The sequence below is a fragment of the Natrix helvetica genome, assembly GCF_964273705.1.
Source record: "Natrix helvetica genome assembly, chromosome: 2".
NCBI classification, from domain to species: domain Eukaryota; kingdom Metazoa; phylum Chordata; class Lepidosauria; order Squamata; family Natricidae; genus Natrix; species Natrix helvetica.
In genome coordinates this window covers 297,668,227-297,682,839 of record NC_138552.1, presented here as the reverse complement: position 1 = coordinate 297,682,839, position 14,613 = coordinate 297,668,227, and the positions used below count along the sequence as shown (strand labels likewise).

The 14,613-nt window shown below is 45.6% G+C and overlaps 1 protein-coding gene across 1 annotated transcript; it reads right to left on the bottom strand.

The window, feature by feature from the left end:
• Positions 1 to 306: 306 nt before the first annotated feature.
• Positions 307 to 14,285, bottom strand: LOC309387984 (dehydrogenase/reductase SDR family member 13-like; the record flags this gene model as incomplete). Its single annotated transcript, XM_081944936.1, has 5 exons — positions 307 to 767; positions 4,804 to 5,115; positions 6,127 to 6,250; positions 9,744 to 9,862; positions 14,150 to 14,285. 5 exons carry the CDS (start codon positions 14,283 to 14,285, stop codon positions 508 to 510), a joined length of 951 nt encoding a protein of 316 aa, XP_081801062.1. The 3' UTR covers positions 307 to 507.
• Between the last annotated feature and the right edge of the window lie 328 nt (positions 14,286 to 14,613).

Here is a 14,613-nt window from a genome sequence, read left to right as displayed (position 1 = left end):
ACCCCACAAGACTTTAACCTTAAACTGTCGACTGTCAACCTCACCCCATTCTTAAGAGGTCTGTAAGGGCTGTGAATAAGAGCGCCATCCTGCCTACCAACCCTGCCCTGCTGTCCCCATTTTTTCGTACCCATTTCAGTGATACCCATGATTATTCTTATACCTATTATCTTGTAAGTGATTGACAAAACAAATAAAAATAAATAAATAAACAGCCCTCCTCCTCCTCCTCTCTCCCCTCCTCGTGGCAAACCCCCTCCCTTCTAGCACCGATGGAGAAAAGAGAGACCAACGACTTGATGGGGTTTGTTTCTTTATTTAACAGATTCTTATGCCCAACGTTGGGCCACTCACCACAACAAACCTCACCATTCTTTCCAGTTTTTTAAATTCTCAGAAATTCAACGCTTCTCTCAGCCACACCACAACCCCTGCAGTTGGATCTCCCAGGATAATTGGATGCCAGCTTTCAGTTACCCCAGACTCCGCCTCTGTCCCTTTCCCGTCTTAAGCGCTCAGTCCCAGCAGCCTCTCGCTGAATTCCCAGAGCTTCTTGGCCAGCTGGTCATCGCAGGCTTGTGGCGAGGGCACCTTCAGCCGGCAGTCCACAAAATACCGCCCGCTCAGCCTCTCGATGCCCTCCTGGGTGGCACAGTAGATGGAGGTCTGGGCACCAGCTTTGCAATCTCGGCTGAACAAAATGAGGAACCAAAATAACCAGAATACCCACTGTGGCATGGAGCGACTAATTTCGGTTCTAACCCATCCTGAAACAAAAAGAGGGTTGTTTGAATGCATTTGGGTCAATATTAAAGGTTGGGGGGGAAATGACACTGCCCTAGGTCTATACTACAGGCCACCCAACCAAGCAGAGGAAGTAGATGAACTTTTTGCTAGTCAGCTAACTAAGGTATGTAGGAAGCACACCACAATATTAGTGGGGGATTTTAACTACCCCAACATCAACCTGGAAACAAACTCTGCACCAAGTGGAAGATCCAACAGGTTCCTAACAAACCTAGCAGACAACTTTGTTTCCCAAAAGGTAGAGAAGGGAACAAGGGGATCAGCCATATTGGACTTAATTCTCACTAACAGAGAGGAAATGACAGAAGGTGTTGAAGCCACGGGAACCCTGGGGACAAGTGACCATGCAATATTGGAATTCAACATTATGCAAACACAAATAGTAGAACAAAGCGAAACCAAAGTCTTGGACTTTAAGAGAGCTAATTTCAATAAACTTAGAGAGAGCTTGGGAAGAATTCCATGGATGAGAATCCTCAAGGGGAAAACAACTCAAGAAGCTTGGGAAATTTTGAAACATGAGATTACAAAAGCCCAGGCTCGCACAATACCCATGAAGAAGAAAAATAACAGCTCCCAAAAGAAACCAGCATGGTTGCATAAAGAACTCGCTGACAAATTGAAAGACAGAAAAAAGTACAAAAAGTAGAAAGGGGGGGGGGGACATAACTAAGGCAGAATATCAGCAAATAGCCAGAGCATGTAAAGATGAAGTGAGGAAAGTTATGGGTCACAATGAAGATAGGCTTGCCACAAAAGTAAAAAATAACAAAAAAAAGCTTCTTCCAACATGTTAAAAACAAGAAAAAGGTTAAGGAAACAATTGGTCCATTGCTGGGAGAAAGTGGCAAGAAGGTGACAAGCAACAGGGAGAAAGCAGAACTATTTAACTCATGTTTTGCATCTGTCTTTACACAAAGGGATAAAACAGTCCAACTATCAAAAACAGCACCACAAAAATCAGATTAGGAACACAAGTTGAAATAGGGAAGAAAATGGTAAGTGAGCACCTGTCTACCCTAGACGAGTTCAAATCACCAAGACCGGACGGATTACACCCCAGGGTTCTGAAGGAACTAGCAGACGAGATCTCAGAACCACTGAACTATATCTTTCAGAGATCCTGGAACACCGGGGAACTACCAGAGGACTGGAAAAGAGCTGATGTGGTTCCCCTCTTCAAAAAAGGGAAAAAAAACAGATCCAGGAAACTACAGACCTATCAGCCTGACCTCAATACCAGGAAAGATTCTGGAAAAGATAATCAAGCAATGAATTAGCGAACACCTAGAAGCAAACAAAGTAATAGCCAAAAGCCAACATGGATTTGTCAAAAACAGATCATGCCTGACTAATCTTATTGCATTCTTTGACAAAGTGACAAAATTAGTGGACCAGAGGAATGCCATCGATATAGTTTACTTGGACTTCAGTAAGGCTTTTGATAAGGTAGACCATAACCTATTACTAGATAAAGTAGAAAAATGTGGGTTAGACAGCATCACCACCAGATGGATTCGTAACTGGCTGACCAACCGCACTCAACATGTAGTCCTCAGTGGAACTGCATCTACATGGAGGGAGGGATGCAGTGGAGTACCCCAAGGCTCTGTTTTAGGCCCAGTACTCTTCAACATCTTCATCAATGATTTGGATGAGGGAATAAATGGGGAACTCATCAAATTTGCAGATGATACCAAGCTGGCAGGAATAGCCAACACTCCAGAAGATAGGCTTAAGATACAGAAGGATCTTGACAAACTTGAACATTGGGCACTATCTAATAAAATGAAATTCAATGGTGAAAAGAGTAAGGTTCTACATTTAGGCAAGAAAAACGAAATGCACAGGTACAGTATAGGTGATACCTTGCTCAGTAGTAGTAACTGCGAAAGGGATCTTGGAGTCCTAGTGGACAACCATTTAAATATGAGCCAGCAGTGTGCAGCAGCTGCCAAAAAAGCCAACACAGTTCTAGGCTGCATCAACAGAGGGATAGAATCAAGATCACGTGAAGTGTTAATACCACTTTATAATGCCTTGGTAAGGCCACACTTGGAATACTGCATTCAGTTCTGGTCGCCACGATGTAAAAAAGATGTGGAGACTCTAGAAAGAGTGCAGAGAAGAGCAAGAAAGAGGATTAGGGGACTGGAGACTAAAACATATGAAGAACGGTTGCAGGAACTGGATATGTCTAGTTTAATGAAAAGAAGGACTAGGGGAGATATGATAGAAGTGTTCAGATGTCTCAGGGGTTGCTACAAAGAAGAGGGAGTCAAATTATTATCCAAGGCACCTGAGGGTAGAACAAGAAGCAATGGGTGGAAACTAATCAAGGAGAGAAGCAACTTAGAACTGAGGAGAAATTTCCTAACAGTTAGAACAATTAATCAGTGGAACGGCTTGCCTCCAGAAGTTGTGAATGCCCCAACACTGGAAGTCTTTAAAAAGATGTTGGATAGCCATTTGTCTGAAATGGTATAGGGTTTCCTGCCTAGGCAGGGGGTTGGACTAGAAGACCTCCAAGGTCCCTTCCAACTCTGCTATTGTATTGTATTGTTTTGTGAATGGCCCGGGGTAGAAAGAAGCACCTTCCAGGATGACCCAGATAAAGGAGGAGGAGATCTCAAATAAACCCTTCGCACAATATCTATTATAGGTAGTCCTCAACTTACCACAGTTAAACCCAAAATTTCCATTGCTGAGCAAGGCAGTTGTTAAGTGAGTTTTGCCCCGTTTTACAACCTTTCTTGCTATAGTTGTTAAGTGAATCACTGCAATTGTTACGGTAGTCACATGGTTGTTAAGTGAATCTGGTTTTCTGGTTTTGTCAGGAGGCCGCAAAAGGGGATCACGTGACCCCAGGACACTGCAACCGTCGCAAATATAAGTCAATTGCCAAGCGTCACATGACTGTGTGGATGTTACAACGATCGTAACTGTGAAAAACTGTCATGTCACTTTTTTCAGTGCCGTTGTAACTTCAAACGGTCACTAAACGAAAGGTCATAAAGCGAGGACTCCCTCTACCTTCACATGAGGAATATTAAAGAATGACTTTTCTGTCCTTTCCCCGAGTTGGTTAGAAGATGTGGGTGTAAATTGTGGAGCAATTGTGGGAAAGTTATTCCTGCTCTGTTATTCTTTTCTGGCTTCCGTATGGCAGAAAACCAGGTTGCCCACGGATAGCATCAGCAGTCCTCAAGGGGGGGGGCATAGCAGCAGGCACCCCCTGCCCCCACCCCAGCCATTCCAGAGCCTCGGATGGCACAGGGACAATCCTGCCCCCGTTCCAGGCCACGACAACCAGCTTTCCGGCTGCCAGGATCCTCCGTGTCCAAGATGGGCTGGAGGGCCCCAGAGTGAGAGAGAAACGTAGCTCAGCCCTTCTGAACAAATCCTTCCTTCGGCCTTTCATAATTTTTAATAATGCAGGGTGAAAATAATTTTAATAATGCGAAAGTGGACTGGCAGGAATGCTCATTTTCTACTGAAGAGCAAAAGGAAGTAAAAAAACAGGAGAAGGGGGGGAGGGAGAGAAAGAAAAGGGGGGAAGAGGAGGAAAAAAGGAAGAGGGGGAGAAAGAGGTAGAGGAGGAGGAGAAGTCAAAGGTGAAGGAGGAGGAAGAGGAGGAGAGGGGGAGGGAGGGGGAGGACGGTAGGAGTAAGAGAAGGAGGCGAAGGAGGAGGAACATAAAGTGGGGTAGGGGGCAAGTGACTGAGGAAAGCTTCATCCCTTCCTTGGGCAGGGGGTTGGACTAGAAGACCTCCAAGGGCCCTTCCCCCCTAAGATTCTAGGATTCTGCACCGGGAGTGGGTGGTGGTTGGGAGACCTCTCCCTCCGCAGCTGAGCTCGATGGAGGAAACTCCTAGGGTGGGTGTGCAGAGGGGGGGGCAAGGGAGTCCCTGGTGGGAGAGAAATGCCTGGCGGAGCCCCAGGAGGATCTGTGGGGGAGCTCCATCTGGGGCACCTTGGAGCCGGACTCCCACTCACCTGGATGAACCGCGTAGCAAGTGACGTTGGTTCCTTCCAGCCGCTTGGCCAGCTCTCTCGCGTGGAGTATGTTGGCTAGTTTGCTGTTACAGTAGGATTCTGCGCCCTTCATCATCCACTTGTTCGGTTTGTTGAAGGTCCAAAAATCAATGTTGCCAGAAACGTGCGCACTTGAGGACAGAATTAGGATCCGGCTCGGGGCGCAGCGCTTCAGCCGGTCCAGGAGCAGGTGAGTCAGCAGGAAGTGTCCCAAGTGGTTGACCTGGAAAGCCTGGTCAAAGCCATCAGCAGTTTGACCAGACTTAAGGACTCCTGCCAGAAAAATAAATGGAGTATAGGTTATCCTCAGTTTACAATGGATCACTTCGTGATTATTCAAAGTTGCAACAGATACTCAAACGGTATCATCACCCACTTCTCCTTAGGATCACATGACCACATTTTAAATGCTTGGCAACTGGCCTTCATTTAGCGACGTGTCCCACAGCCACTGATTGCGAGTTACAACATTTTTTAGAAAAAAATAGTTTCTTCCACTTCTCAGTAAAAACACCACGTAGTGAAAAAATGGTTCGCTTAACGATCGCTGTAACAAAGGTTTGAAATCATGTTGGTCACAGGGTCACCCACTTTATTACCATCATGTCTTACACCCATAATAGGCAGGCTCCATCATGATCATAAGTTAAGGACTACCTGCTTTCACGAAGAGACTGGACTGCCCTCTGTCAGAAATGGTGTAGGGTGTGCTTGAGCAGAGGGTTGGACTAGATGGCCTACAAGGTCTCTTCCAACTCTGTTATTCTGCATCTAAGCATCCAGTTTGGTTTAGTGGTTAAGCTTAGAAAATGGGAGGCTGTGAGTCCTAGTCCCGCCTTAGGCATGAAAGCCGGCTGGGTGACTTTGGGCCAATCACCAGGAGACAGTGAGTTCTAGTCCCACCTTAGGCTAGTAAGCAGCTGGGTGACTTTGGGCCAACTACCAAGAGACAGTGAGTTCTAGTTCCATTTTAGGCATGAAAGCTGGCTGGGTGGCTCTGGGCCAGTTTGTCTTTATGTCTCTTTCTCTCTACCCAACCCCCATCACAGGGTTGTTGTTTAGAGGAAAATAGGAGGAGTAAGGTGTGTTGGATCTGTTTGCTGCCGTGAGTAATTCATAAAAATAATAATAAAGACGATATATGAAAAACAAACAACCACAAATAGAAGAGAGCAGGTTCTTGAGTTATGGCCAAATCCCCGAAGGGAGAGGAATGCTGGAGACAGCCACCATCTTCCCCCTTCCTTGCCCGGAGACCCTGGGGAGGGTCTGCTCTGCCCCCACCTGCGTTGTTGATGAGGATGTCCAGACGGGGCTCCGATTCTAAGAAGGTCTGCGCAAAAGCTCGTACGGAGTCCAGACTGCCCAGATCAAGGATCATCAGGATCACCTCCGAGTTCCCACTTTCCTGGAATAGGAGCAGAAGGAATCCTGAGCCTCGGGATCGAGTACGGCTTCCAAGGGGGATCCCGACTTACTCACCTGCTGCCTAGGTCTGCTCACCTCCCGTCAATCTCTCTGGGTGGTGCGTAATAAAACAATGCAGGTAATCCTTGACTTACAAGCATTCATTTAGGGACCATTCAGTTACAAAATGTACTGAAAAAGAGATTTACGACTGGACCTCACACTTATGACCATTGCATCATCCCCAGGGGTCACGTGATCAAAATTCAGACACTTGGCAACCAGCAAATATTTACCATGGTGGTGTGTCATGAAAGTCATGTGATCATCATCTCAAGAGGATTGTGACAAACCAAGTCAATGGGGGAAGCCGGGTTCACACAACAACCACATGATTGACAAAACAGCTGGAGTGATTTGCTTAATTAAGGGGCTGCCCCAAAGAAGAGGGGCTCAACTTATTCCGCAAAGCCCTTGAAGGCAGGGAAAGAAGCAACGGATGGGAACTGACCAAGCATGTGATCACCTTTTCTGTTCCGGAGCGCAAGCCACGTGATCCTGTCCACCATTAAAACCATCTTTCCAAGCAGCCTCCATGTCTCCAGTGTCTTTTTCCCCACTTGGAGCCGAACCCAGAAGGACATTTCTTTTAACAGAGGGAAGTAAGCTGGAACTCAGGAGGATTTCCTGACAGTGAGGACAATTAACCAGTGGAACTGTTTGCCACCAGAGGTTTTAAAGAAGGGAATGTTTTGGGGTCTCCTGCTCGAGCAGGGCTTGGACTAGGAGACCTCCAAGGTCTGTAGAGATTCTCCGTCCAACAGGTCCTGGTTGGCCCAAAGACGTTTCTCTTTTCATCCAAGAAGCTTCTTCAGCTCTTACTGGGTGGAGGGGAAGGGAAGGGTTTATATTTGCAGAGGAAAAAGCTATGATTGGCTGCTGTGGGTGTAAAGAGGGAGTTTCCCTTTTTTTTGTGGGCTCTGAATGCTGTTTATATTTACCTCACGATGTTCCTGTGTTGCTGACTATCTTGTCTGCTGTAGATCTAGATGTTAAACCTATTCATTTACTGTATATAAAACTACAAGCTCTGTCAGTGTCTCTGATTTCATTTGGACAGATGTTGTACAGCTGCCTGACGCAGATCCAACAGAACCACTTCCAGGAATGCGGCTGGCCTTCAATAGAACCAGGCCAGGCCAGGTGGGAATGGCCGAGAGTCCGCAATGGCTGCATCTGAGCAGTTCGGATACTGAATTTAGTAGCTGGAACAGTAAAATGTACAATGCGCCAGCTGATTGGTTGGGAGAATGCTGGCTCCTGCACTCTAAGCACTCTGAGGCAATCTAAGCTATGATTGGCTGCAGGGGTGAAAAGGGGGAGTTTCCCTTTTTCCCCGCCTCTTTTCTGTGGGCTCTGATGCTGTTTTTATTTACCTCACGATGTTCCTGTGTTGCTGAACTATCTTGTGTTCTTTCTTCTTCATGATGAAAAAGACTTATGCACATTTGAAATACGGGTAACTATCCGTCTATGTATCACCTATCATCACAAATTTCATTGTATTTATATTGTACAATGACAATAAAGACTATACTACTATCTTTCTCTTTCATATCTATCTATCTTTTCTTTCTTTCTCTTTCATATCAATCTTTCTTTCTCTTTCAGCTATCTATCTTTCTCTTTCACATCTATCTATCTATCAATCATCTATCTATCTATCTATCTATCTATCTATCTATCATCTATCTATCCTTCTCTCTTTCTTTCTCTTTCATATCTACCTCTCTTTCTTTCTCTTTCATATCAATCTTTCTTTCTCTTTCAGCTATCTATCTTTCTCTTTCACATCTATCTATCTATCAATCATCTATCTATCTATCTCTCTATCTATCCTTCTCTCTTTCTTTCTCTTTCATATCTATCTATCTATCTTTCTTTTTCATATCAATCTATTTTTCTCTTTCACATCTATAATCTATCTTTCTCTTTCATATCTATGTCTGTCTGTCTGTTTATCTATCTATCTATCTATCTATCTATCTATCTATCCTATCTCTTTCATATCTATCTCTTTCATCTCTCAATCATCTTTTCCATCCATCCATTTTACACACACACACACACACTGAATATCGAATTACAACATCTATCCATTGAGACTCTATATTTAGCAATAGCATTTAAACATATATACCTGCTTCACAGTGCTTGACAGCCCTCTCTAAGTGGTTTACAGAGTCAGCCGACTGGCCCCAACCATCTGGCTCCTCATTTTACCAACCTAGGAAGGTTTTTATTATGGTTTTTCTCTAATATTTTATCTTGTCTATTGTATTGTCCACCTATTATATATGCACATTTGAATGTGTGTATGCGTGTGTAAGTATATACATATACATACATGTATATATGTATGCATGTATATACACACATACACACCCAACACAGATAGCCTGGCAGCTGCTGCGCAATTCCTCAACAGGAACAAACAATAACAATTTAGTCCCAGAATGTCTTCTTAGGAAATTTCAAGGTAGCTGAGATGATCTCATGCAGTTATATAGTTAGCTTCCCTCGGGCATCGAATTACAACATCTATCCATTGAGACTCTACGGTGCCATATTATAGCAATAGCATTTAAATTATATACCGCTTCACAGTGCTTGACAGCCCTCTCAAAGTGGTTTACAGAGTCAGCCGACTGGCCCCAACCATCTGGCTCCTCATTTTACCAACCTCGGAAGGTTTTTATTATGGTTTTTCTCTAATATTTTATCTTGCCTATTGTATTGTCCACCTATTATATATACAGGTAGTCCTTGAGTATACTAACAATTGAGCCCCAAACTTATCTTGCTAAGGGAGACAGCAGTTAAGTGGATTTGCCCTATTTTACAATCTTTCTTCCCACAGCTGTTAAATGAATCACTGCAATTCTTAAGTTAATAACATGGTTGTTAAGTGAATCTATTTTCCCTATTGTCTTTGTTTGTCACAGGTCACAAAAGGTGATTGCATGACTCTAGAATACTGAAACCGTCATAAATGTGAGTCAGTTGCCAAGTATCTGAATTTTAATCCCGAGATCATCGGGATGCTGCAATGGTCATAAATCTGAAAAGCGGTCATAAGTGCCTTCAAGCTTTGAACAGTCACTAAATGAACTGTTGTAAATTGAGGATTACCTGTATAACATCTATCCCATTCTAACTCATCTTATGGCAATTTTATCATGGTTTTACAATAATATTTGATCTTGCCTATTGTGCTGTCCACTGATTTGATATACAGTACATGTATTTGTTGAAGCTTTATTTAAACTTACATTTGCATTTATACATATAGCGTGTTTTTCTGTTTGGAATATCAGAAATCGCATGATTTCTTTAGATGCCATACGCTAAATAAATGAATAAAAACCATCAGGAAAACACCTGGATGCAGAAGAAATCGGAGGAACAGAGAAAACCGCATGACAGGCACGTACCCGTCTGATGTCATACATGGCGGATTCTCCTCTCGCTTTGTCGCGGCATGCCAGAATGACGCGGGCGCCTCTCCGGGCCAGATCCACTGCTGTGGCCTTCCCGATCCCAGTATTTCCACCTAGGAAAGGGCAGATAAAGGATTCACCAAGATCGCCCAGCAGGAAGGGCCCTGCATTTTTGTGTTTGCAGTTTTTGTGATGTTACACAATGAAGCATTTGTTTGGCAATATTTCTCAACCATGGAAACTTTAAGAAGGGAAGACTACAACTCCCACAATTAAAAGAATGCAACTTCTTAAAATTGCACAGGTGGAGAAATCCTGACTCAGGGCATGATTTATTTCAGAGAGGTCTTACATCAATAAAGAATAACTTAATATTATTCAGGTTTAATACAGCTAGTCCTTGACTTATAAGCATTCATTTAGTAAATGTTTGAAGATACAACAGCACTGAAAACCATTTCCACAGGGTTCCAATATTTCAAACATATTCACGACCAATGCTTCCCTCACCCCTCACCCCCCACCCGCCCCCATTTTGAGATTTTATTCAGTTTTGGCTTGGGAAGTACATATCAGCATTCCTGGCTGAGATGCTTTGAGTCCTTGTGGTCTTTTCAAGGGCCACTTTGTAGCAAGATGGGTGGCAAATATGTTTAATAATAAAACATTTAAAAATGAAAAGGCATTTCAAAAAATGCAATTCTTCAGTCAGACCAGAAGATGGCGCAGGTCTCCCAACACTGGCTCTGCAGGATGTCAATTTATTAACAAAAGTTGCAAAACAACTTGAGGCCAATCATGAAGGCATGGATGAGAGACCCTCCTTTCTCTGTCTGATCCGGGGACAAATAGAGATACTTTAGCTTAAGAGAAAGAAGGACTAGGGGAGACATGATAGCATTATTCCAATATCTCAGAGGTTGCCACAAAGAAGAGGGAGTCAAACTATTCTCCAAAGCACCTGAGGGTAGAACAAGAAGCAATGGGTGGAAACTAATCAAGGAGAGAAGCAACTTAGAACTGAGGAGAAATTTCCTGACAGTGAGAACAATTAATCAGTGGAACAGCTTGCCTCCAGAAGTTGTGAATGCCCCAACACTGGAAGTTTTTAAGAAGATGTTGGATAGCTATTTGTCTGAAACGGTATAGGGTTTCCTGCCTAGGCAGGGGGTTGGACTAGAAGACCTCCAAGGTCCCTTCCAACTCTACTATTGTATTGTATTGTATTACTTAGCAAGACACAAACAAAGCCAAGTTAATAGTGACCTATCCCTGCGTCCCCATTGTCACATGAGGGAAACTGCCTTGTATTTATGACAGTTGCAGTGTCCTGGTGTCATGTGTTCCACTTACAATATTAGACAACCCTGTATCAACAGTAGAGACCTTCAACCTCCTGGATTCCACCACCTCCAAGGACTTGAAATGGACACCTAACATTAGAGCCATCACTAAAAAGGCACAACAAAGAATGTTCTTCCTGCGCCAACTCACAAAGCTCAGACAGCCCAAGTATCTAGTGATCCAGTTCGGCAGAGTAATTATTATGGAGCCTGTCATTTGCACCTCAATAACTCTCTGGTTTGGCACAGCAGCCACGCAGGACAGGTGCAGACTTCAGCGGATAGTTAGGACTGCAGAAAAAAAATTGGTTTCTTACGATTTATCAATTGTTGTTTGTAACTTATGATTAATGATTGTAGCCATGATTATGACCTATGACTTATTACTTGCTGATTCTATTCCATTGCATTCAAAAGACACCTTGGAGGTCTTCTAGACCAACCCTCTGCTTCAGCAGGGAAGACTGTATATCATTACAGACAAACAGTTGTTCAGTCTCTTTTTGAAAGCCTCCAGTGATGGACCACCCACAACTTCTGAAGACAAGCTGTTCCATTGGCTGACGGCTCTCACCATTAGGAAGTTTCTCCTTAGTCCTAGGTTGCTTCTCCTCAGTTAGTTTCCATCCATTGTTTCTTGCCTTGTCTTTTGGTGCTTTGGAAAATAGATTAACCCCCTCATCTTTGTAAATATTGGAATCCTGCTATCATCTGACAAGATCATGTTAATACCAGTTTATAATGCCTTGGTAAGGCCATGCATGGAATATTTGGAATCCTGCTATCATCTGACAAGATCATGTTAATACCAGTTTATAATGCCTTGGTAAGGCCATGCATGGAATATTTGCATCCAGTTCTGGTTGTCAGATGTGAAAGAGATGCGGAGAATCCAGAAAGAGTGCAGAGAAGAGCAAGAAAGAGGATTAGGGGACTGGAGACTAAAACATACGATGAACGGTTGTAGGAACTGGGTACGTCTAGTTTAATGAAAAGAAGGACATGGGGAGACAGGATAGCAATGTTTCAATATCTCAGGGGTTGCCACAAAGAAGAGGGAGTCAAACTATTCTCCAAGGCACCTGAGGGTAGAACAAGAAGCAATGGGTGGAAACTAATCAAGGAGAGAAGCAACTTAGAACTGAGTAGAAATTTCCTGACAGTGAGAACAATTAATCGGTGGAACAGAAGTTGCCTCCAGAAGTTGTGAATGCCCCAACACTGGAAGTCTTTAAGAAGATTTTGGATAGCCATTTGTCTGGAACAGTATAGGGTTTCCTGCCTAGGCAGGGGGTTGAACTAGAAGACCTCCTTCCAACTCCGCTATTCTATTCTATTTATTCTATTCATGTTGTACCAAAAGTGCTTTTTTCAAGAGGGAATTGGACTTTCTGTTTTTTTTCTTTGAAGATGTTTTGCTTCTCATCCAAGAAGCTTCTCCAGCTCTGACTGGATGGTGGGGAATGGAAGGATTTATACTCCTTCCAGACAGCTGGACATTGGTATTCTTTTAGGAGGTTGTTAAGGTCACCCTGAGGTTTCTCTGTGTCCTTCTTGGAACTGCTGAAAGGACTGAGTTGTAGACTGGAGATAGATGAGTTTGTATCCCTCCCTCCCCCTCCATTGAGAGAGGGCTGTTCAAATTTCACATAGAGGGGCCTCTTGGACCCCTCTTTCAAAGCAGCAGTCCTCTCTGTCCAAAAGGTGGACTTGGCTGTCTTCAAAAGAGGGATTTTGTCCTTTAAATGCAGTTGGAAGTGCCGAGTCTTGTGCTGATGTGTTTGTTCTGCTACGTTGTGCCATGCGTTTATGAAGTGGTGGCTTTGTTTCGCCAGTGTACAGATCCCCACATGGCTCACTGCACTGGACTACATATACCATGTGGCTCAGTTTGTGTCTGGGTGTTTTATCCCTGGCGTGGTTACGACATCACCTATCTCCCATCGACTGAGTTCCAGTCCTACCTCTTAGCATCAATGTTAAACGGTGTCCAATTTCCTAGCCTTCCCAGCTCCTCCCATCTCCCTTCCAGGACTGAATGGGCTTTTCTGCATGTTTGGCTTCTTCCCTGAATTGCTCCCAGCTTCTCTCCGTGGCAGGGGGGGGGGGGGAAGGAGACAGGACTGCAGCCTGTGGGGCAGCCGAAGCAGAGCCAGGGACTAAGAGAAGTGACCCTTGCCCCATGAGCCCCAGGCAGCCTGAAAAGCCGGTCTGGCTATTCCCCAAAGTCCCTGAAGGCAGGACAAGAATCCAATCAAACCAATCAAGGAGAGGAGCAACCTTGAACTAAAGAGAAACTTCCTGACAGTGAAAACAATTAGTCAGTGGAACAGCTGGCCACCAGAAGTCCTGGGTGCTTCATCACTGGAGGCTTTTAAAGAAGACACTGGACGCCATTTGTCTGGAAGAGTCAGAGTGTCCAACTTGGGAACTTTAAGACTTGTGGACTTCAGCTCCCCGAATTCCCCCTCCCCACACAGATTGGATAACCCTGGTATAGGGTCTCCTGCTGGAGCAGGAGGGTTGGACTAGAGGACCTCAAAGGTCCCTTCGGACTCTCTTGTTCTGGTCGTCCTTCCGAGGCTCCCCCTGGCTGGTCCAAGCGCGGGTCTCCGGCAGCCCAGCCCTACTTTCCCCCCTGCTCTTCCGCACCCCTTCCTCCCTCCCTCCCTTCCTTCCTCCCTGGCCGAGGTCCGAGGAAGCCTCGGGGACGGCCGGCATGTGCGGAGCCTCCCGGGTCAGCCCTGACCTGCTTTGTTCCCGAGGGGCTTTTTGGGGCTGAACTTTCTCGGTTGCGCCTGAAGCGCCTTTGGGTCAAGCTGGACCAGGATGGGGCAGAAACTCCGCGGAGAAACCTGGGTTGGGGTCGACTTTCCACTGGCGTCTCTCTGGGACCTTCGCGCTGCGCTTTTGCTCCGGGACTTTTGCGCGGAGCCCCTGAGGTGGGAGGGGGGCTTATGGAAGGAAGAGAGAGAAGGGGAAAAAAAAGAGAGAAAGGAAAAAAAGGAAGGAAGGAAGAAAGAAAGGCACTGCCCCCACCGCCCCCCCCCAGCTGACCTGTGATGAGCACCGTCTTGCCCCGCAGGCTGACCGCGTTCCGGCACCGTGTGGCCGCCACGAAGTTGTAGTAAATCAGCGCGTAGAGCCCCAGCAGCAGCGCCACGCCTGCACCCAGCGCCCCCGCCACCTCCATGGCCCGATCCCCTCTGGCCCCGCACCCCCCACCGCTTCCCTTTTACCCACACCGCCCCCGCCCCTGCCCCGCCCCTGCCTGGGACAACCACCGCCGCTCGTGGCTCTGCCAACCTCTCGCCCTCCCCTCGTCCCCTCATTCTGGCCTCTCCTCATGGTCTTCCGTCCTGCGTCCAAAGGGGGGGGGTCCCTGGCCACCCGTAGCCGGTTGCTCCTTCGCCCTCCACTCGTCCCCTCTTGCTCTTTTCCCTGGTATCTTGTTCGGCTGCGATGACGGGGGTTTGCTCAGCGGCTGTGATGACGGGGGGTTGCTCAGCTGCGTGCGTGAT